The 24,375-nt window shown below is 45.1% G+C and overlaps 1 protein-coding gene across 4 annotated transcripts in view; it reads left to right on the plus strand.

Annotated features, from left to right (window-relative positions):
- The window catches only part of amotl1 (angiomotin like 1), a 171,406-nt gene that overhangs the window by 80,332 nt on the left and 66,699 nt on the right, over nucleotides 1–24,375 (plus strand). For all 4 annotated transcript variants that reach the window (XM_038818152.1, XM_038818154.1, XM_038818153.1 and 1 more), the window contains one exon: nucleotides 2,501–2,774. In XM_038818152.1, the coding sequence (XP_038674080.1) occupies nucleotides 2,501–2,774 (274 nt within the window). The remainder of the gene's footprint in view (nucleotides 1–2,500; nucleotides 2,775–24,375) is intronic.

Here is a 24,375-nt window from a genome sequence, read left to right on the forward strand (position 1 = left end):
GGGTGGGGTTACTGGGTTATGGGGATAGGGTGGAGGTGTTGACCTTGGGTAGGGTGCTCTTTCCAAGAGCCGGTGCAGACTCGATGGGCCGAATGGCCTCCTTCTGCACTGTAAATTCTATGATCTATGTAATCTGGGACAAGGTTCGGCACTACATCGTGGGCCGAAGGGCCTGTTCGGAGCTGTATTTTTCTATGTTCTATATGCTGAAATTATAACGGGCAGACTTCAAGGGAATTCTTTATTCCTTGGGCCGAAGGGCCTGTTCTGAGCTGTATTTTTCTATGTTCTATATGCAGAAATTATAACGGGCAGACTTCAAGGGAATTCTTTATTCCTTGAATAATACTGAGCCCATCAGATGTAAACCTGTATTTTCTGCTTGGGAGGAAACCGTTCCCAAATAGGCTGTCATATTCTGTAACTGTAAACATGTCATAACGCCAGACTGCTTGACAAAAAATTTTTTTCTTCCCAGGCCTGTTTTTACACATTGACTGATTGTTTTAAATCTGGTCAATCTTTGGTGAAAGAGAAGAATGTAATCCTGTATTTGGAACTACTGTTGAAACAAAGGGTGGGATTTTTCAACCCTGACATCCGTGAGCATTGTTGTAGATGGGACGGGGAAATTTGGCACGCCATTTCAATGGTTCTTCAGATTTTCCCACTCCACAATACTAGTTTGACTGCAAACGGTTTGCAAGCCTCCATTAGTTTGAAAACGATCAAACCCCAGGATAAAAGGCCTGGGCCAGTTGGATTATAACTGCAAATTTTGAAAGAATCTAGGGGATAGTAGAAGCATTGATACATATATTTAATAATCTGTGTAAATGTGCAGTGCCAGATTACTGATTATATACTGACATTTAAGAAGGAGTTACAACCTGTCCAGACAACGATCAACCAGTCGGTTTAACATTGGTAGTAGGAAAAATAATGCAATCCCTATTAAAGGAGAGAATAGAAAAATAATCTGGAAATCATAGATATAATAATGAATAATTAGCATTGATATCAAAAAGCAGAGTGTTGCATGACCAACCTGAATTCTTTGAAGAGGTAACTGAAAATCTAGTTGCAATTTATCTAGATTTCCAAACGGTCTTTGATAAGGTGTCATATAATCAATTAATGAAAAGACCAGAGCTTGTGGAATTGGTGAATGAGTAGTAGAATGGATAACTCGCTGGCTGCAAGGCAAAGCAGAGATTAGGGGTAAAGGTTAGCTACTTGAAGTGACAGAAATCAAAAGTGGGATCGTGCTTGGACCACTGCTCACAATAGATATTACTGATTTAAATTTGCTGTCAGAGATGGTCAATACTGAGGAGGATTACAAGTTACAAGATGATATTAATAGGGTAGCACGGTAGCACAGTGGTTAGTACTGTTGCTTCACAGCACCAGGGACCAGGGTTCAATTCCCAGCTTGGATCACTGGCTGTGCGGACTCTGCACATTCTCCTCATGTCTGCGTGGGTTTCCACCGTGCGCTCCGGTTTCCTACCACAAGTCCCGAAAGACGTGCTTGTTAGGTGTTTGGGATGTTCTGAATTCTCCCTCAGTGCATCTGAACAGGCGCCATAGTGTGGTGACCAGGGGATTTTCACAGTAACTTCATTGCAGTGTTAATGTAAGCCTACTTGTGACAATAATGAAGATTATTATTATTATAAACTTGCAGAATGAGCAAATTAATTTCAACATAAATCAAAAGTATTACTATTTGGCAATAAAGGCCCCATAATAATAATAATAATTGCTTATTTGTCACAAATAGGCTTCAAATGAAGTTACTGTGAAAGCCCCTAGTCACCACATTCCGGCGCCTGCTCGGGGAGGCTGGTACGGAATTGAACCTGCGCTGCTGGCGTTGTTCTTCGTCACAAACCAGCTGTTTAGCCCACTATGCTAAACCAGCCCCTTATTACTTGGAAAATAAAAATGTATATAGGATAAAGGAATAAAGAAATTTTGAATACAGATACACAAGTGACAAAAAGTAGTGATACAGGTTATAAAGGTCATAAAAGCAATCCAAGCAGTAAGATGTATTCCCAGAGGGATGGAACTGAAGAAAAGATAAATTAAACCTGTATTGAACATCGGTTCGATCGCACAACCTTTTTCAACATGTGGATTGTACCAGATAACTGATTATGGAGGGAGTCATGCCTGCTGTGTGGACTTGCAATATTGTGGTCCTGAGGTGCTTCGCAGAAGCTTTATTGGACAAAAACCCAACACCAAACCACATAAGGGGATAATGGGCAGGTGACTAAAAGCTTGATCAAACCAATAGCTTTTACAGAGGAGAGAAAGGTGGAGATATTTATGGAAGGATTTCCAGAACTTAGGGTCTAGTCTTGCTGTCATGCTATGTAGTACAACTAACCTAAGCCCTAAGACTAACTTTTTAAAATTATATCTAGAATTCTGAAATATTTATCATGTGCGTTGCTTTGATTTTCCATTTTTGTTGTGATTTTTCCAGGCAATGCCAGGCATTTTTCCAACCACTGCCGTCACATCACCACAGCCCCATGTCTTCCCAGAGCTCCTTGGAAAAGAATCAGTTGCAACTTGCCCTGTTGCATCCTGTTCTGCCCCAGCCTCCGCCGCCTCCTGTATCAAATCAGCAGCTTTCAGTTGATGCAGTTGCAATTGTGACACGAGCTCAGCAGATGGTGGAGATATTATCAGAAGAAAACCGTTGCCTTCGCCAGGAGTTGGAAGGCTTCTATGAAAAAACCGCAAAATTACAAAAGGTATAGTGGTTCTTTATTTCAAATTGAATGCAAGCCAAGTTCCAAAGGATCTAAAGATAGTTCATGTTTGAGGTGTTTGTAGCAGTTGTTGGCCATATGGCTGTTTATACTGTTTTATATAACCAGCAGATTTCTAAACCTATATTAATAGCATTGCTGCTGTTGTTTTTTTAAAGCTGAGGAACAGCAAATATAATCAATATAAACTGGAACTTCTGGTGGTGGCAGCTAAGGAGTACCCGACTGCACATGAGGTGGCTCCCGCCATGGTACTTTATTGTTAACCCTTTTCACCCAGTTTTTTGGGTCTTTTCAGCTAAAACGTCACCAGTTCCATGGGTTAAGGTTCCCACACAAGAGAAATGCCCAGAAAGTCCAGGACAAGGAAGCCTGCAAATAAAAAATTGTTGATGGATTTGGAAGCTTCTTGAGGCTTTCCAATTGATAAAATGGCGGAGGCCGCTACTGTGACTCTGGCCACTCCATTGCCGGTCGAGATGCTTACAGACACGTTGGACACAGAGTTTCAGAAGCAGCGGTGAGGCTGTCTCCAAAGACATCTACAAGTCAATAGAAGAGACCCTAGCTAACATATGGCCAGCTTTGCAGAAGACTGATGAGACGGTAAAGGCACATAGTGTGGAGATACAGGATGTGGAGACAGCTCTCTCGAGGCAGAGCAATCAGATTGTCTCCTTGGAAGCTGAGATGGCACTGTTGGTCGGTGTTAATAAAGCACTGAGGGCCAAGGTGGATGATTTGGAGAATCACTCCAGGAGACACAATCTTAGAAACGTGGGGTTGCTGGAGGGAATAGAAGGCCCAATTCTGACTGACTATATCTTGAAGGTGGTGGGGGAGGGTGGATTTTATGTCCCCTCCCAAGCTGGATCAAGCCCACACATCACCCGGGCAGATGCCACGTTGCAGCAAACCACAATGGGCATTCCAGGGGCTGGTTTAGCTCACCAGGCTAAATCGCTGGCTTTTAAAGCAGACCAAAGCAGGCCAGCAGCACGGTTCGATTCCCGTACCAGCCTCCCTGGACAGGTGCCGGAATGTGGCGACTAGGGGCTTTTCACAGTAACTTCATTGAAGCCTACTCGTGACAATAAGCGATTTTCATTTCACTCACCGTGAGGTTCCATAGTTTTCAGGAGAAGGAATGAGTCCTGAGATGGATGAAGGATCATGGGACTGCAATTGGGAGGGCTATGCTATCGGGTTCTATCAGGATGTGGACGCGGAGCTGGCTAAAAAGCGGACACATTTAACAAAGCCAGTGCCACGTTGTATAAGAGTGGGAGTTGGATTTGGGGTGTTATTCCACTCTGGTTTCGATAATAGGCCCGAGGGTGGAAATTTTGATGAATAAAAGTGTTCCTTTTTCGGTGGCTAAGATCTTGGCGGACCCAAACAGTAAACATGTGACTATCAGTGGTCTTTTTAGCACAGGGCTAAATTGCTGGCTTTGAAAGCAGACCGAGGCAGGCCAGCAGCACGGTTGAATTCCCGTACCAGCCTCCCCCAACAGGTGCCGTAATGTGGCGACTAGGGGCTTTTCACAGTAACTTCATTTGAAGCCTACTTGTGACAATAAGCGATTTTCATTTCATTTCATTTGTCGGGCACTTTGGTGGTCCTAGTGAATGTGAATGAGCCAAATTGGGGCGATAGGGATTTTATTAACAAGCTATTGGTCTCTATTCCTGACTTGGACTCACACTAGCTAATTTTTTGGGGGTGGGGCATAAATTGTGTTCTGGACCCTCAGTTGGACTGATCTAGGCCTAAGTCTGACTTCCACCTGGGGTGGCAAAGGCATTATTGACTTTTATGGAGCAGATTGGGGGGGAGGATATATTACGTTTAATAAATGTGAGTCTATCTCAACTTCTACGTTGTGGGAGGCTCTTAAGATGGTCATCAGGAGGGAGATAATTTCCTACAAGACACACCAGGAATGGGTTGGGAGGGTGGAGCGGCAGAGGCTGGTAGAATTGCTGGCGAGTAGGAAAAAGTTGCAGACGCAATTTGAGTTACTCTCAATGGGTAAAGCGGTGAGCCAGCTGCGACGTTTGAGGGGGACATTCCATGAACACTGGAAGAAAGCCTTTTTGTGCACCAGCTGAGGCGGCAGGCTGCCACCCAGGAGATTGTGCAGGTAAGGATGGCAGTTTGGTTTCAGCCCCATCGAAGGTTAATGCGTTTGAAGCTTTTTATCGCAGTCTTTACAGATCGGAGCCCCTGGAGGAGTGTCCGCCCAGTTTTTGGATGGGTTATCCTTCCCTGTAGTGGAGGGGGAGAGAAGGGAAGAGTTGGAATCCCCGTTGAGCCCTGAGGAGATTATGAAGTGTATTGGTTTAATGCAGTCGGGTAAAGCTCTGGGCCCAGATTCCCCTTCGAGTTCCATAAGAAATATGCAGGGTAGTTGATCCCAATGATGGTGGATATGTTTAATGATTCTTTGTCCCGGGAGTTATTGCCTAAGGCATTGCCGCAGGCCTCTATTTCCCTGATTCTGAAGACGGACAATGACCCTACAGAATGTGGATTGTATCGGTCTATCTCATTGAATGCTGATGCTCAATTGCTGGTTAAAGTGCTAGCACTCTCGTTGGAGCCATGCCTTGCAAAGAACAGATGGGTTTTGTCAATATATGTGTGCCAATGTGTTGATTATTAAACACCATTCCCCCCCCCCCCTCTCTCTCTCTCCAGCGCCTGAGCCGGAGGTGATTGTTTCAACGGATGCCAAAAAAGTGTTTGATCGGGTGAAGTGGGAGTATCTCTTTGAGATTCTTGGGAGGTTTGGTTTTGGGCCAAGATTTATGGGCGGGATTCTCCCGTACTCGGCGGGGCGGGGGGTTCCGGCGGGATGGAGTGGTGCGAACCACTCCGGCATCGGCCTGCGCCAAAGGTGCGGAATCCTCCGCACCTTCAGGGGCTAGGCCGGCGGCGGAGTGGTTTGCGCCCCGCCAGCCGGCGTGGAAGGCCTTTGGTGCCAGCGGGGTGTTGGAGAATCCCGCCCCATATCTTCGATTCGTCTTCTGTAAAACGCCCCTACCGCAATTGTTCACACAAATGACTTGAGCTCGGGTTACTTTCAGTTGAATAGGGGGTATGAGGCAGGGATGTCCATTGTCTCGAACCATTGGCCAAAGCGTTAATATCTTCCACTGAGTGGAGGGGAATAAAGTTGAGGGGGGGAGCCGGGAGCATAGGTGTCCTCGTATGCAGTTGACCTGCTTCTTTATATAATGGACCCAGCCTCCACCATGGATGAAATAATGAAGCTACTTAGGAGCATCGACTCCTTCATGGGGTATAAGTTGAATTTGGACAAGAGTGAATACTTTCTGCTGAATCCCCCAGGGAGGGAAGCTGATCTGGGAATGTTGTCTTTCCACCTTGCTAGATCTAGCTTTCATTATCGGGAAATCTGGGTGGCCCCATGATTGGATCTCACTTCATCAATTAAATTATGTTCGTCTCGTGAATGGAGTTAGATCTGAATTGCAGAAGTGGGATAATCTCTCCCTGTCATACCCACATGTTCAGGCCGTGTCCTAAGCTTGAAAGCTTCTGGGTCTCCTGCTATAAGGTGATGTCAGAGATTCTTGATGTCAAGCTGGAGCCTTGTCCATAGCCCGGAGGTGAGTTCTGCTTGGTTGGAGATCTCCTTCTCTGCCCAGTGCCTCGGCCTGCTTGGGTGACCTTATGAAGTTCTTATATCTGGAGAAGGTCAAATACATCATTGAGCCCAGGCTCAATGTATCAATGCAGATGCTTACAGCAGTTGGAATATGTATTGTGTGCCGTGAGATGGTGGGGACAGCATTCCCCAGGAGTACAACATCTGGCTCCTCAAGGACATCGAGGGAAGCACGAAAAGGAGCAAGCCCTACAATATCGATAACACCTGTTTCAATGTGACTTCCCAATATATGTTGTGCGGTGTATGTTAATGTTATGGCTGACAGGGCAGCATGATGGTGCAGTGGTTAACATTGTTGCCTCACGGCGCCGAGATCCCAGGTTTGATCCCGGCTCTGTCCGTGTGGAGTTTGCACATTCTCCCCATGTTTGCATAGGCTTCACCCCCACAACCCAAAGATGTGTAGGTTAGGTGGATTGGCCATGCTAAATTGCCCCTTAATTGGAAAAAATGAATTGGGTACTCTTAAATTTATTTTTTTTAAACTTTGTGGTTGACAGAAGACTTGAGTTGTGAAAGAGTAATAGGAAGAAGCTTCAGCAAGGTGGGTGGGTATGAGCTGGGAGATGTGGGATCCTGTCCTGTGCAACGATTATATTATCCACATTATCACTGCAGCAGTGCTTGGCAGTAAACACGTTAGTGTGACTTGCTAGCAGTAGGTGAAGAGGGGGTTTAATATTCATTATGTTCTCTTATTTTGGCAATTGGGGCCCTACAGTTAGCATCAGCAATTATGGTTCAGTAAAGGAGAAACAAATATATGCCACTGTTCATGCTCCAGATTGCAAGCATGCTACAACTTGAGTCAGAAAAGGAGTTGTGGGGGAATGACAACACACAATAAATATTTTGGTATACTGTCATTTTCTTCAGAAGAGGAGGGGCTGAAACTGAGAGGAGTTAGAGTCTTAAAAGTCATCTGAAAGTTCCATAAACAACTGATTAATCTCTATTTTAATTCTGTGCAAATGCTTTGATATGGTGTGTATGTCACTTTAGAATAATAAACATAATTATTCTTGCATGCTTTGAATACTCTGTTCTGTATCTATTTATGGCAGTCCAAATAAATAGATGGCCAAGATGGAAGAAACTTTAAGCAGGATAATTTATAAGTGTAAAGAGTTTTGGATATATACCAACCATCTCGCTAAAAATGTGACGCTGGTCATTTTAAATGCAAACTAGTACTTTCTAATGTTAGAATTTGCCAACTTGTGCATCGTATTTCCACTTAATCTATTCCACAACCAGTGATCTAGCCTTCAGCATTAAGATTCAAAGAAACTTTTCAAAACCTGCTTCAAAACGTGCGTCTTGTACTTCTCTTTCAGTAACTTTCCCTAATTCCCCTCCACAGTTCTTGGATGGTATCCAATTTGTCCTCTTGCTCGTCTCCCCGACCTATATACAAAGCGCTGCGGATCCCAGAATGTTAAGTATAGGGTGGTTAATGTCACATTTGATGTATGATAATATTGAAATTGCACTGCAATTTTGATCATTTAGTAAAGTGTTCATATGCTAAAAGTAGAACTATTCCTCAAGGGCGCAATTCAGCGAAGTCTGCTGAACAGGGTGTTTCTCAGTGGCCGTAGCACCAAGAAACATCCTGCTATCCTGCGCCACTTTGCCATTTCTATTGGCCTCTGGGAGATTCTGTCCGCCGAGGCCGACCTTAGAAAGATTTTCTGCCAGCAAGCTTCAGCTGGCTCCTCGCAGATCAGGGCTCCATTTTGTCTGGCAGCCCTTCTCTCTCTCTCTCTCCCCCCCCCCCCCCCCCCCCCCAAGCTTTTTTGGAACCCTGGCAGTGCCATGTGTCAGGGTGCCACACTGCTCTGTCACCAACCACCCGGGGGTCTCCAATGGTCTGATAGATGCCCCATGGTGCCGGTAAGCGTGGTCCATGTTTGTTTCGACCAGTAGTAAATGGAGTAGTTTTCCAGGCAAGGCAGGTGAGTTCTGGGCGCCAGGTAAATGTGGCATCCGGGTATTTAAATAAGCTGTGAGTCTCATTTAAATATTCAGATCCGGATCAGTGATGATGAGATCCAGATCTCGCCAGGCGGAGCGGGTCAGGTGACTCGCGCTCGATGCGGAGCTTGATTTGAGGCTGGCGCGTGATTCACCCATTGCGCCCAGATCCGTGTCGTGTGCGACGGGTCGCTGAATCGTGCCCCAGATGTTTATGCACTTGGGCTGCGCTTGGGCCGCATGACTTAACTGGAATTCGCACAGAGAAGACTTTCATACCTGTGTCAGTCTCTCTTTGTACATACCATTCCATTACTGAACTGGAATCAACAGCACATACTGGGTGTTTACAATAGGGCTACTGAAAAAGTAATACAAAGGATTTTGTGCATTCTCCCATCTCTGGGAAATGTTATTGGTCCCTGCTGAAATATTTACAGGCAGGGCTGGGCACATAAAACCTTGCCAACCCTTGGAGCTGTACTCCTCTCGGTTTCCACCTCTACCTCAATACATGCAGCTGGGGAAAGCAGAATGAATGAGGCCAACCCATTCTATAATGACCTCAGATTAAAGTCTGGGAAAGTAGGAGGTGGGTCACCTCCTATTGGGGGTGCCCACCCCCCCACTCAGGCCGAGAACCCCAGGTTGGCTATAAGTCTGACATGCATGAATCTTTTCCTCTGGACTGTTTGTAGTCCCAGTAACTGGAAGTAGTGAGTTTGCTGCTGGGACTACTCAGCTACCAGCCAATCAGATTGGTCTTCAGCTCTTGAGATCAGCACGTCCTTAACCTGGGGGGGCAGAAGTTCCACACAGCTTGTTAAGACTGCCTCCAGCCTATTATTGCTGCAGGACAGGATTTCAAAACATTGGTCAGTTCAAGACAGTCTTTCCTATTGGGGTGGGGCAGGGCAGAACAATATATCTCACCCGTACCCAATAATACGGCTTGTGCTTTTGTACTTTTTTCTAGCTACAACCTGTGTAATTTTGTAGCCTTAATAGTTGTCGCTTATTAAAATTACCTACATTATGTATTATCTTATGTTTAAAATAATGAGAATCAGTCAAGTTTTTATAAATAATCACTTGGTATTATAGAACTTGAATATTGCAGAATAAACCACATGTTGTTAAAGCTTTTCATCGTGTGCTAATCAGGACAGTTCTCGAGAATACCAAATTGTAAAGGGAGCAAATATTTATACTGCATGAGAAGAGGGAGCTGATTGGTTGGCAAGTGGACTAGCATTGGTAGAGACATTGTCATGGAGAATGCACCAGTTAACTGATAACTTGGCAGTTAACCGTCAGTTTTGTTTAAAACCAGTCCGGGGGTGGCACGGTGGCGCACTGTTGCCTCACGGCGGCGAGGACCCGGGTTCAATCCCAGCCCTGGGTCACTGTCAGTGTGGAGTTTGCACATTCTCCCTGTGTCTGCATGGGTCTCACCCCCACAACCCAAAGATGTGCAGGGTAGGTGGATTGGCGATGCTAAATTGCCCCTTAATTGGATTTAAAAGAATTGGGCACTTTAAATTAAAAAAAAACACATCCAGACAAGGCAGGTTGACTCTGATTTGTCAAGGCATTGCCCTAGGGAATGAACCAGGGAATTCTATTGCCTATTTTGTTTAGCTGACGAGGGTGCAATGTGTATATATGTTCTTTCTGTCTGCAAAGGACACAACCCTGTGTATTAATGGATGCATCTCCTAGCATGTGTGTAAGAAAACTGTCTGTACGGAGTCTGCACATTCTTCCCGTGTGTACGTGGGTTTCCTCCGGGTGCTCTGGTTTCCTCCCACAATCCCGAAAGATGTGCTTTGGGTAATTTGGACATTCTGAATTCTCCCTCTGTGTACCCGAATTGGCGTCGTAGTGTGGCAACTAGGGGCTTTTCACAGTAGCTTCATTGCAGTGTTATGTAAGCCTACTTGTGACAATATTATTATTAAAACCACATTGCAAGCACCATTGATAATCTTAACAAACAGCACGTCCCTCCGGCTCTTTGCAACAGGCAAAATGCTGGCTGTGCCCAAACAGCCACTGGTTGCAAATCTCAAAACTTAAGCAGTTGGGCGGGTTTGGTGATGGGAGCATAAATTATTTTCAATATCTGCTAACGACTTGGATAAGGGAGATGAATGTATTATTGCTAAGTTTGCGGATGACACAAAAATTAGTGGGAAGGATAGTAGCGAGGATGACGCAAGAGTCTAGAGGGATAAAGGCAGTTTAAGTGAATGGTTACAAATTTGGCAGGTAAAATATAATACAGGATAATGTGAAGTTATGCACTTTGATAGGAAGAATAAAGGAGCTGAATATTATTTAAATAGAGAAAGACTGCAAAAAGCTGCAGCATAGAGGGATTTGGAGGTCCTTATGCATAAATGACATAAAGCTAGCCTGCAAGTTCAGCAGATAATGGGGAAGGTGATTGGTATATCGATCTTTATTTTGAAGGGAATGGAATATAAAAATAGGGAAGTCTTGATAAAACCATACAAGGCACTAGTTAGACCACACCTAGAATATTGTGAACAGTTTTGGTCCCCTTTTTCTCCATGACAATGTAAGGAAAGATATACTGGCATTGGAGGCAGCCCAGAGAAGGTTCACCAGATTGATCCCAAATATGGAGGGATTTTCTTCTGAGGAGAAATTTGAGTAGGTTGGGCTTCTACTCCTTGCTGTCTAGAAGAATGAGGGGCAACCTAATTGAGACATAAAGGATTCTTAGGGGCTTGACAGTGTGGATGCTGAGAGGTTGTTTCCCCTTGTGGCCGAGTCTAGGACCTGAGGGCAAAATCTCAGGGTAAGGGGTCACCTATTTAAGAAAGAGATGAGGAGGAATTTCTTCTATCACAGGGTAGCAAATCTATGGAATTCTTTACCACAGACGGCTATAGTGGCTGGGTCGTTAAGTATGTTTCAGATAGACAGATTTTTAATCAGCAAGGGAACTAAGGGTTATGGGGATATGGCAGGAAAGTGGACTTGAGGATTATTTTATCAGATCAATCATGATCTCACTGAATGGCGGAACAGACTCAACAGGCTGTATGGTCTACTTCTGCGATTATAATCTTCATCAGAAGTGTAAAGTCGCGTTTTACATCAATATGAAAGCATGACACGATTCTCCCTCACTCCACAAAGGGTGATGGGCCAACCATGTTTTCGAACTATCCACGTCGGAACATCTTCATAATAAATTTACATATCATTATCAGGCCTGTATGTTGAAATAACTCCGTCCCCCTCCGGCATGAAAAAATCCATCCACTGTGGCGTGATGGCAGAATGGCGTGAAGTACAACTGGCCTCCAAATGCATACACCCAGCGAGCAGACCTACCATGGGAACATGGGTGAGTGCAGCACTCAGGGGGCAGAGGGTCATGCCTGGGCAGAGGGCAGTTCCCAGGTGGTGCCACCTTGATGCCTGGGGGGGGGGGGGGGGGTCATCTGGGTGAACTGGTTTTCTCACTGTGCGCTGGGGCATCCTTTAGAAATGGCACCCTGTATCATTAAGTGTTTAAGTTGAGTCGGGATCGGCAAATCAGCCGCCGTCCAGCCAGCGATGCATCATGGGACCCATGACCTCAAGAATTATTTTTAACTATATGGCAGATAAAGCTGCCATTGCCGTCGGTGGCTTCAATGACATATTTCCTGCTCGACATTGACGTCTGTCGATATTGGGGAAAATCCCATTTATTGTGTCTAACATTAGATATGATTAGGTGATTTTCAAGACAATCCTCAGTGTGCTAAGAATTACACTGACAACCAATTTAAAATCATCACTTGGGCTCACAATGTGGTTTGCTTTACACTTATCTGTTATTTGAGCAACAGAGTGTCAGCACAGTTTAAGATAACACTCCCTTTCCATTGAGGGGTTTGAGAAGATGGTTTGCAGTAGAAAATAGAACCTGAGGTTATCTCTGCATTCCAAGACAATCTGGAATGGTGAGCAGTTTTGGAGAATGGGAACAGGATCCAAAGTGCCTTTTGTGGGCCAGCTGGATGGTTAAATGGTTGAATGATCTGCTCATGTCTGTTTCCCTTGGACCTGAGGGAGAGGAGATGAAGGCCATAACAGAGCAAACAGACAGGGTGCGAGAGAGGGCACTAGGGCATTGAAGGTGGAGATGATGAAACTACAGATTGAACTCCATCCATGCATCATGAACAAAATTATCAATGTTGCTAGGAAATCAAAGGTAGTTTAAAGGGACTTGCATTGGTAAACAAGATAACACAATAGAATTGGGTCTAGTTTTAAGTGGGTGTAATTTAATGTTTCTGTGCCTGCTGGACAACGGTCTTTGTATGTGTGGGGGTTAAGTTCACACTGTATTTCTATTGTCTTTTAGAGAGAGTTAAAGCATGAAGAATAAATAAAAGGCATAAGCATGTGGGTGCTGTTTAGCAGCTGGGCCCTGTAAGGTAGAGAAGCTTTTAAGTTTTGATTTAGCTAATGTGATTGCCGCTGGAGACAGGGGGCGGAATTCTCCGACTCCCCCTGCTGGGTCGGAGAAACCCCAGGGGTGGCACGCATCCTGCCCTGCCGCTCCAATGCCAGCTGCCGTATTCTCTGGGCCGCGAAAAAGCCCGCCGACGGGAATTGCGCTGCGCGCCTCGCAGAACGTGCTGGTCCCCGGGTCTGCTGCAAATCTCCGGCCCGAATGGGCCGAAGTCTGCGGTCACATTGGCGTAAATCGAAGTAGGTTTTAAACGGCGTCAACCAGTCGTGCTGGCTGACATCAGCGAACGAGGAGGTAGGACTCGGCATGGGGCGGCCGCTGCAGAAAGGTGGGCGGAGGGGGTTACGGGTGTCGGTGGCGAATGCCCCCAAAGGCCAGGGATGAATGGCGGGGTCAGTGCCAGGGAGGGAGGGAGGAGACCGGGGGGATCGGGGGTGCGGGGGTGGGGATCGGGGGTGCCGGGGAGGGGATCGGGGGTCGGGATCGGGGTGCCGGGGAGGGGATCAGGGGGTATGGGGTGCTGGGGTGGGGATCGGGGGGTCAGGGGTGCTGGGGTGGGGATCGGGGGTCAGGGGTGCTGGGGTGGGGATCGGGGGTCAGGGGTGCTGGGGTGGGGATCGGGGGTGCCGGGGAGGGGATCGGGGGTCAGGGGTGCTGGGGTGGGGATTGGGGGTGCCGGGGAGGGGATCGGGGGTGCCGGGGTGGGGATTGGAAGTGCCGGGGATTGGGAGTGCCGGGGTGGGCTTGACTGGCCAGGTGGCAATTGTGGCGACCATGCAGCCCATGGCACCTGTTGCCATGGACTGGGGTTGCGGGGGAGGGGGGATGTACAATGATGATATGTCATCTACCCCCACCCCCTGCAGACCGTTATGTTTGGTCATCACCCAGCGATGTTGGCGGGGCCCGCACTTCTACATGTTGCCCTATGGGAGCTAGAACAAGTACGTGCCAGGGAGGTGGCGGAGGCTGCCGCAGAGGAGCGTGCCACAGAAGGGCAGGTGGCAGCCGCCCAGGCCGTAGAGCCGCCTGCCCGACAGGACGAGGAGGAGGAGGTGGTGGTGCCACGGCGACGGAGGTGCCCGAGGAGGCCCCGTGTGTACCAGCGCAGCTCATCGTACCAGGACCTCACGGACCGTGCGTGCAGGAGGAGACTCCGGATGAGCCGGGAAACTGTAGGCCATAATCTGCCACCTGATGACACACCTGGCACCGCATGGGACTGGGGTAGACATCCTCTCCCGATGGCCACCAAATTGACGGTGGCCCTGAACCACCGGGGGTCGTTCCAGGCGCCGAGTGGGGACCTATCCGGCATCACCCAGGCGCCGGTGCACAGGTGCATCCGTGCAGTGGCAGACACCTGTACGCCATCACGGACCGCTACATTCAGTTCCCTGTGGACTGCGCCCACTAGGATGCCTGGGCAGCGGGCTTTGCCGCAATTGCCAGGATACCCATGGTACAGGGGGCAACCGATGGAGTGCACGTCACCATGCGGCCACCAGCGGATAACAGGACCGTGTTCATGAATAGGACGATTTAGTACTCCGTGAACATTCAGGTGGTCTGTGACCACCGCTCCTGGTCATGCTCCCTGAGTTGATGGCCGCTGGCATTCCTCCCAGCCGGCACTGGCTGCCCTGTGACTGACCCTCCGAGATCCTTAAGTGGACCAATTGTCATTTTATAGTGATGACGGCCTCACCGGCCAAGCGTCTGGCAGTTTGCAGCAGTTCCCACTCACTATCATACTTAGACACTTCCCATTAAATCACGCCCTTAGCATCCTCCTCATAATTCGCTTTCCTACCTATCTTTGTATGGTTAGCAAATTTGGCTACAATTCAGTCAGTCCCTTCATCCTAATCATTAATATAGATTGTAGATAATTGAGGCCTCAGTACAATCCCTCTAGCATCCCACTCGTTACATTTTGCCAACCTGAAAGTGATCATCTAATCTGACTCTGCTTCCTGTTAGCTAGCCAATCCTCTATCCATGCTAATATATTACCTCAACACCATCGTCTGTAGTAACCTTTTATGTGTCACCTGATCAAACGCCTTTTGGAAATTCAAACACAATACATCTACTGGATCCCATTATCCACCCTACTTGTTGCAAACAATGGTCTAAAATACGGGCAGCACGGTAGCACAGTGGTCACCACAGTTGCTTCACAGCTCCAGGGTCCCAGGTTCGATTCCCGGCTTGGGTCACTGTCTATGCGGAGTCTGCACGTTCTCCGCATGTCTGCGTGGGTTCCCTCTGGATCCTCCGGTTTCCTCCCACAGTCCAAAGATGTGCAGGTTTGGTGGATTGGCCATGGTAAATTGCCCTCAGTGTCCGAAAAGGTTGGGTGGGGTTACGGGGAGGGTGGAGGTGGGGGCTTGTTTAGGGTGCTCTTTCCAAGGGCCGGCGCAGACCTGATGGGCCGAATGGCCTCCTTCTCACTGTAAATTCTATAATATGATAGATGCCAGAACATGTGTTAAGGTAATGTAAGTAACAGGTTGGAAATTTATCCCATCATATAAAATATAATCATAACTCACTACAGAATTTGACAAACAAAACATATACTCCAGATAACACGATGTAGTGTCTTATTTCATATGGATTGCAAACGCATGCTTTGCAACTGGTCAATTTTTGCATTATTGTTGTGAATTGTTGACTTGGTCATTGTTAATCCAGTAAGTCTGATTTATTTTATTGTGTATTTTATCCATCCTTCCTCTTTGATCCCTTCTGCAATGTAGTGCATTCTGGTTGGTAAAGCCACTCTCATACTGTTAATGTTATGGGAGATGGTCCTCCAAATTAAATGGTGAGTATGTTCTAAAAGTAAAAGCAATATGCTGGAAGTCAAAATAGAAACAGAAAATGCTGGAAAAACTCAGCAGCTCTGGCAGCATCTATAGAGAAAGAAACAGTTAATGCATCAACGCTATATCACTCTTCAGGGCTGAAGCGATGCAGGGGCAGCACAGTAGCAAAGTGTTTAACACAGTTCCTTCACAGCACCAGGGTCCCAGGCTTGATCCCTGGCTTGGGTCACTGTCTGTGCGGAGTCTGCACGTTCTCTCCTGGTCTGTGTGGATTTCCTCCGGTTGCTCTTGATTACTCCCACAGTCCAAAGATGTGCAGGTTCAGTGGATTGGCCATGCTAAATTGGCCTTAGCACCCAAAAAGTTTGAGTGGGGTTGCAGGGTTAGGGGGATAGGGTGGAGGTGTGGGCTTGAGTGAGGTGCTCTTTCCAAGGGCCGGTGCAGACTCGATGGGCCGAATGGTCTCTTTCTGCACTGTAAATTCTATGATTCTATGAAATGTAATGGGTTTTATACTGGTGAGAGGGCACAGAACAAAATAGAAGGTCAGGGATATCCCTGGTGTCCTGGCCAATACTTGTTCCTCAATCAGAATCGCAAAATCAGATTACCTAGTCTTTATCACATTACTGTTTATAGGAGTTTGCTGTGCATACATTAGCTGCTGTGTTTCCTACATTACAACAGTGAGTACACGTCATTGGCTGTGGTCGGGAAAAAATGCTTCCTTTCTTCAGCCACAATATATTCCAGGCTTGAATTTGACAAGTCACCAATATCATCTTCAGAAAGTAACTGGAATGCAGAGCATACATCTCTGGGAGGTTCCACCAAGATTTTATGTGTATAGAGAGGTTTACAATGTGTTGTAATTACTGTGCCACAGAAAAGATGTACATAGGAGGATGCGGAGATGTGCAATTAGAAAAGTAAAGCAGATGCACTTGGAGAAAAATCAAAGAATCATTACATACAAGGGGAAACAAAGGCACCTTAATCGAATATACAACATATTAAGTGTTGAGTATGAATAAGTGAATTCAAAATACAATAGTCAGGCTCGTGGGTTCAGATGAAATATATTGTTAGTGAAAATTAAGTTTAAACAAATATTAGGAAGAATTTATTTCCTCAAAACAATGTTTGGAATGATGTGACTGGCAAGACAGTACATTAGCAGCATTCAAAATGCAGTTGAATACAAGCTGAGAGAGCTGAAAGTACCAGAAGGATGAGCTCTGATGGGTAAGATGATTGATTATTTTTTCGCCCTTGAGTGTTCTTGTGTTTGTACATTCTGTTCTTCTGTGGCTCATATAGTATATGCACTACCTACTTTTGGAACTGAGCCATTTAGAACAACTGGTCCAAGATAAGTGCCCTGCTTAATTAGCTTATCTCTGCCGGTATGGCATTAGGGTGCTAAATGTGGCATCAATGTTACCTGGGCTAAGGAGCAGGGGACAAAAAGCAACCATTTTCCTGTCGCCATCCAGTGACTCCTGCATGGAAAAATGCATGCATGTGTGGACATTGAATTCGGTGTCATCGTAATGTTTTCTGTGGTTGAACATTATCTCTGAATCTAGTTCAATAACATGTGGGTAGTTAATGGATATGTGGTGAAAACAACATTTTACCCTAAAGTCTTTAGGAGAGGAGGTAGTTTATTTTTTTTTAAAGAACAGGTGGTCTCTGAGGTCTTTAAAGCAAATAATTTCTGCATTTCACACCTTAAGAATATGTCCTTTCCGAAGATAACATTGTCACCTGTGGTGTCAGCAATTTTTAACCGGAATCCACATCCGGAAACCAAAGGATGCCAGTTTTTGCGTGAGGCCATTTGCTATATTATCTAAGTGAGTTTGTTTTCTGTTTGGAAAGAATGAAAAGGGAGAACAGTTCACAAAAATCATAGAATTTTTACAGTCCCAAAGCAGGCCATTTGGCCCATCGAGTCTGCACCAACTCTTCGAAAGACCACCTTACCTGGCCCCAATCCCTCGCCGTATTCCTGCAACTCCAGCCTAAGGAGCAATTTATCATGGCCAATCAACCTAACCTGCATATTTTTGGTCTGAGAGAGGAAACCGGAGCACCCGGAGGAAACTCGCGCAAATAAGGGGAGAATGTGCAAACTCCACACAGGCAGTCACCCAAGGTTGGAATTGAACCTGGGTCCCTGACGCTGTGAGGCAGCAGTGATAACCACTATGCCACCATGGTGCCCCAAGAGAGATTAGGAAAGGAATGTTCGATATATACTTCTCGTTTTTTTTTAAATTCCCTGTTAAATGTCATTTCTCATCAAATAACTTTATATCCCACTGGGGATGAATGGTCTCAGTCAAAATGGCAGGTTGTGTGTATTGATTAGGGTAGTAGATTTTTTGTGGAATTAGCACCAGCATTGGCATTATGGCCGACATGGCCTCCTCCTGTGCTCTTGAGATTATTCTGCAGGAAAAAATGTTCTCCCTGCGTTGAATGAACAACTTTTGTTTCGTGCTTTGTTATGTTCATATACATGTTCAGTACAACATGTTTCAGCAATTATCATAACAGGTCAGACTGAACTGGAACTAATATATTTATCATAACCAAACAAAATCAGATTAATTGCAAATTTGCAGACCTTTTTGTTTTGTCCAGAGGCCTTGCCTATCCTGCAGAAGCTGGTTGCTACAAACATTGCATTTTTCAGCCTAAACCATATTTAGTTATGAAGACTGGTTATCAATATTGGCTGAGCACATACGATAACCAGTGTAGACCTGTGAATGTCTGCCTGTCATTTTCAGAGATTGTTGTTCAATAGAGTCTAGTGTTTATTTTAGATTCTCATGACTCTTAAGTATGGATAATTGGAATTTCTCCAAAAGACATCGAGAAATCTGAATAATTATTTACGGTGGTAGGACAAAGCTTTCAGGATCATTGAAAAGAAGGCTGTTTTATATTTCTGGGTCTAATGGGTAAAGTGCAAACATGTTTAATTTTTCGAGAAGGGAATTATAATTGGAGACCCATGACAACAGTTTCATTAATTTGATATAATTCTACACTGAAGCTAGCAATGAATCTTTCTAACTGCGTACCTTGTGCCTTGTTTAAGTGCAGCACACTGCATCAGCTTAGCAAACATGAATCACAGTGCATGAATCAGGCACAGTTCCTTTTCACGATCGAGTGAAAACATGTATTGTTGGTCACTTGGCACCCAGTAGTCACCAGTGTGTGGAAAGCATTTTTATAGAAAATATCAAGGCTTCTGGTATCTTGGTATAGTGGTATTCTACCCATCCCCCAACATTGCTTACACAAAAGATGTTTTGATGGGGCATCTTTAGCTAACTCAATGACGTAGCTCTGCATTCCTACATTGCAACGATAGAGCCATTTCGACTCCAGTGAGATAAAGGAGGAAAGTGGAATGAAAAATCCAATACCAGTAAGTATTAAAAAGGTTATAGCATGCCATTCGTTTAACTGATGAAGTTGAGAGTATGGGAATATCTTTGACTATTCTCATTGTAGATTGTGAATTCAATGAGGAAAATTCATGAGAGACTGGTATCCTCATGAACAAAGGCATCTTACAAAACGTGCATGCTCCCATTTACACCCAAGCAAACACTTCTGTGAATTATGCCATCTTTATCTGGATATGACACGTGACAACTGTTTTAGCTGTTTTGCTTCATTATAGATACAGCACAGAACTGTGCTCAAACCTGATTTACACACCCCTTAATGATTGGGTTCTTCTTCTCATAGCCATGAAGGTCATGCGAGCAAGATCCTTCCAGGCAATCAAAGGGGACATCTGCAGATAAGCCAGTTTATCTTTTATAAATCAAATGATGTTGCAAGCTAAGAAACGCACAATAGATGTTTCCCGGCAGGCTTCCTGAGAGTCTAGGAAGTTATGAACTAAACCCAATTGACCATCAGATCAATGTTAATACCTGTACATACATGAATGGGCAAGAATACCATTCCATGAATGTTCAGATAGTTTCTAACCATAAAGAAGTGACCCTGTGCATTAACATGGCCTGCATCCATGATAATTACGCAGCAGTCAACTGTCCTTCCATTAACATGAGGCTGTTTGCATCCATGAATGATCGTTTGGGTAAAACAAATGGAATGAGGCTGATCCCACTCCTTAGGCTACTGTCATACATGAAATGAAGTTACTGTGAAAAGCCCCTAGTCGCCACATTCCGGCGCCTGTTCGGGGAGGCTGTTACGGGAATCGAACCGTGCTGCTGGCTTGCCTTGGTCTGCTTTCAAAGCCAGCGATTAGCCCTGTGAGCTAAACAGCCCCTGTGAGCTAAACAGCCACTTAAGCAACAATTCTGTTGTTGGGACTACCCAATTAGAGAATTGTTCTCCAGTCAGCCAGTTTTGCTGATCATCAACATTGGTTGCATGTTCTTGGGAAATCATATGTCTGCAGTCACACATGTTCTCTTGATGCTGCAATATTTCCACTGAACATTCCCAGACTCTTCAAGCTCTCTTAAGGTAGATATAAGTTGTGTTTCTCTTTTCCAGCACATTAGTAAGTTTTAATCCACTCCTTTTTAAAATGAGATTATTACAGTGCCTGAGGCATGATTTATGATGATTCAGAGAGTGCAGAGTCTTGTACTTTATTACACACTTTTGCTGTCAAACTGCTTGGTTTTATTTATGTACAAATGTTACAGCAGCTTCAGGTGAGGGTGGATCTGCAGTTATACACAGAAGCTGTAGGATGTGTGGCGCTTCACCATTTGCTTTGCTCTACAAAGATGACATTCTGGTGTATTGAATTGTGCGAAATTGCTGCACCTGCTGTGATGAGCGATTAATTTTTAAATATTTTGGGGGATTATGTTGGTATCCTATGTATATAAAGAATGGTGTGTATTTTTGTGTCCATAGTTAATTAGTCGGGGGGAAGGTTACTGGAAACAGGTTGTCCGTAGGGGTAAAAGATGGAAGATTGAAGGTGTTTGTTTGATGCATTTGTAATGGGAGGTTAAGACATATTTGAATTATAGGTTAATAGTTTGGATCTAAAATTTGCATTTTGAGCTAAGTAGAAAACTTGTTTTTTTAGCTATTGATTTCAAAAGGGAGTTCAGAAGTGACCAGGAACGTTTGTATAGTTTTCATGAGCAAACAGGGAAAGAGATATTGATAAATGAAAGATTTTTATATTTGGAGAAGCTGGGTTCAAAGAGGGGTTTGAGAACAATGGATGAGATGAAAGGGGGAAAAGATATTTAAGGAAGGATTTTTTACTTGAGTTGGTGTGACTGTGGGAGAAAGGAGCTCTGGGACCTTGGAGCTGTGCCCCCCCCCCCCCCACCCGACTACATACCAATGCCACAATCACACCCTTCCCAACGCTCCCACCCCCAATACTTGCCTTTCCACTGGTCTCGGGACTTTTTTCCAGGCAGAGCACTGCAGTACTGCGTCTGCCTGCTGCAACACTGCCTGGCCGGATTGGACATCTGCAGCCAATCTGATTGGCCAACAGCTCTCATGGCTGTGACTTCATTCCAAGGATGGACGGGAGTCCCACCCACTGCCAATCAACTCTGACGTAAGCATTAAATAGCAGTGGGCATCCAAGAATCAGCGGTAGCATGTTACCCTCGGGATGGCAATCACTGGTATCTTTAAAAGTTTTACCCCAAGAATTCACCCAATCCAATTTATACTTCGTTTTCAGTTCATGTGCTGTTAATTTGTATCTGCTTGTTTAAGGAGATATGGAATTCGGTTCACTTGGGTCCCCAATTGTGTTATCAGCTTGTGCATTCAGTGCAAAATATAATAGTGATCAAACGGACAAGGGCAAGCCTAACTAATGACAGATACTTGCCCTGCGATAATCATGACCAATATTTTTTATTATTTGTTTAATGATCTTTGGCAATTTGCAGTAACAAAAACACCATTCATAACTATATATGTGTTTCCTACCTGATGTCATCTTTTTGTCGATCTGTCGAACTTTGTCTTCACTTTAACCCTGCCCTTTCTGTTCAGATGTTTTTCCTCAATGTGGTGTCTCTGCCTCATTCTTGTGCTCTTTGCTTATATCTCATTATTCCCCTATAAGTCCTTCCACGGCTCTCTTTTCCATGTATCCTCAGTATTTGTGTGCTTCCACAAATGCCTCTTTATAGATAAAACCTAACTGTTTCCAAGTCTGTCCTGCTGTTAAAATACCTGGAACCCATAAGGAGAAATTGCAGTTGTGCATCTGCGATTTTCTGATGTACACTGGCTGCTGGTGAGATAACGTCTCATGGATGTGAATTCCAAAAATTTAACCCCAAAATATGATTCAATGTCCCTCTCTTTGTTTTTTCCCCCCAAAGGTCAGGTTGTGTATGAAAATGGGGCTATAATATATATGAGGCAGGATACAGAGGAGTGAAGAATATCAGAAAAGTGATGGGAGAGTTCTTTCCGGTCTGCTGTATCCTGTCCAATATAATTCCCAGCCAAATCCAACTCAGAGCTGTTTGTGTCTCATTTTGCCCCCACTCGCCCATTTAAAGTGTCCTTTCCCGCCCCCTAGAATATGTGTTATTTCTGATGCTGACTGATTAATGACCTTTACGTATATAATCAAATGTTTGAGCTAAATTTATTCCTGACTTAGTCAATGTTGCTAAACCCATATTTGTTCTAGGAAACGGATTCATTTAGGGACATTCTCATCTATAAACAGCCAGCATATTTAAGGACTCCACTGTTTATATATTGTCAAAGTGCCAGTTCTGTTATGTGGGCGCACTGCAATGTGTAAATTTAAAGATTTAATTGGAAGTACAAACCAATTAAAGGGGGCAGCACGGTAGCACAGTGGTTATCGCTGCTGCATCACAGCTCCAGGGACCCGGGTTCAGTTCCGGCCTCGGATTCTGTGAGGAGTTTGCATTTTTTCCCCGTGTCTTCTTGGGATTCCTCCGGGTGCTCTGGTTTCCTCCCACAGTCCAAAGATGTGCAGGTTAGGTGGATTGGCCATGCTAAATTGCCCCTTAGTGTCCAAAGATTAGGTGGGGTTACGGGGATAGGGTGGAGGCGTGGCCTTAAGCAGGGTGTTCTTTCAAAGGGCCGGATGGCCTCCTTCTGCATTGCTCTGAACTGTAAAGTCTATGATTCTATGATTAAAAGGATTGTTTGTGGAAAATGAAATTAAGATTGTAAATAGTACAATCCCACTCCTCAGCATTTACTTCTTTCTACAATGACAATTTAGAATATCCTACATTGTTACAGTACTAACCATTCCTCACTCTAGCCAGAAGTTGTAAAGATTTTAAGCTGTTATCTGCTATAAAAATAATAAACTAATCTATTGAAGTATTCAACAAAGCTTCCCTTTAAAATCCATTTGCAGGAGGTCACGTGATTTGAGCACAGGAGGGGCTATATTTTCCCAAGCTCCTGCTCTGCTCATTGTTTAATTCATCTTTACATCCTTGTGCACATTTCCTTTTTTGTCTGTTCTTAGTTTACTCTATGTAAACCATGTCCTGAGAATTGTTGGTTTGTGTTTCTACATGATAGATCTGAGCAGGGGGCAGCACTGTGGCGCAGTGGTTAGCACTGCGGCCTCACGGCGCCAAGGTCCCAGGTTCGATCCCAGCTCTGGGTCACTGTCCGTGTGGAATTTGCACATTCTCCCCGTGTTTGCCCCCACATCCCAAAGATGTGCACAGGAGGTGGATTGGCCATGCTAAATTGTCCCTTAATTGGGTACTCTAAATTTTCCAAAAAAATGATAGAGCTGAGTTAAAATGTTTAAACCCTGCCTTGTTTGTGGCGTCTGGAAGGGGGTTGGGGTCGGGTGCTGCCTTTTGAGTGGGCTCCTGCCCCGGCGATGTGGTGTGCATTGACGAACACTGACTGCCTGCAAAGATTCTGTTCTGGCTGGAAACTTCCGCTCTGAGGTTCAGGTCATCAAGACCCAATCCCAAGAGTTGCAGGGTGTTTTTATGGAGGAGCACGAGGAGGTTTTTGCAATAGCGAGACCACTGTCCCTGATGGGAGCACACCTCTGTACGGGCGAGTCCCGATTGCATGGCCTGTAATCCATCCTGAAGGAGTTGGGTGAGAACGAGGGAGAAGAGACGTGTGCTGCTGAGCCAAATCCCTGAGATGACGGGCTGGAAAGGTTCCCAACTCAGTTTGAGAATTAGGTGCCATGTTTTGGGGTGACCACCTGGGTCCTGATGAGATGGCATGGTGGATGTAATGGTGTCTCATCCTGCAATCATTGGAATCCTTCAGAGATCCAAAAGAGTACCGATTGATATTGATCCTGTCTCATCTATTTCTTTTGTCTTTCTTCGTTTTTTGGCTTTCTTTGTGCACCACTGAAGAAGTCGTTATCCTGATGAATACCTTGCTTTTCTGCATCTCAGTTATTATCCTGGACTTTGTTCCCTGTTGATCATGTTAGTGTCTGCTTGTCATTTTTTTCCGTTTACAGGGAAGTGAATGATGTGGGTGTAATGGCCTGTATCATTGATTATCCTGATTTAACAA

The sequence above is a fragment of the Scyliorhinus canicula genome, chromosome 14 (assembly GCF_902713615.1).
Source record: "Scyliorhinus canicula chromosome 14, sScyCan1.1, whole genome shotgun sequence".
Lineage (NCBI taxonomy): Eukaryota > Metazoa > Chordata > Chondrichthyes > Carcharhiniformes > Scyliorhinidae > Scyliorhinus > Scyliorhinus canicula.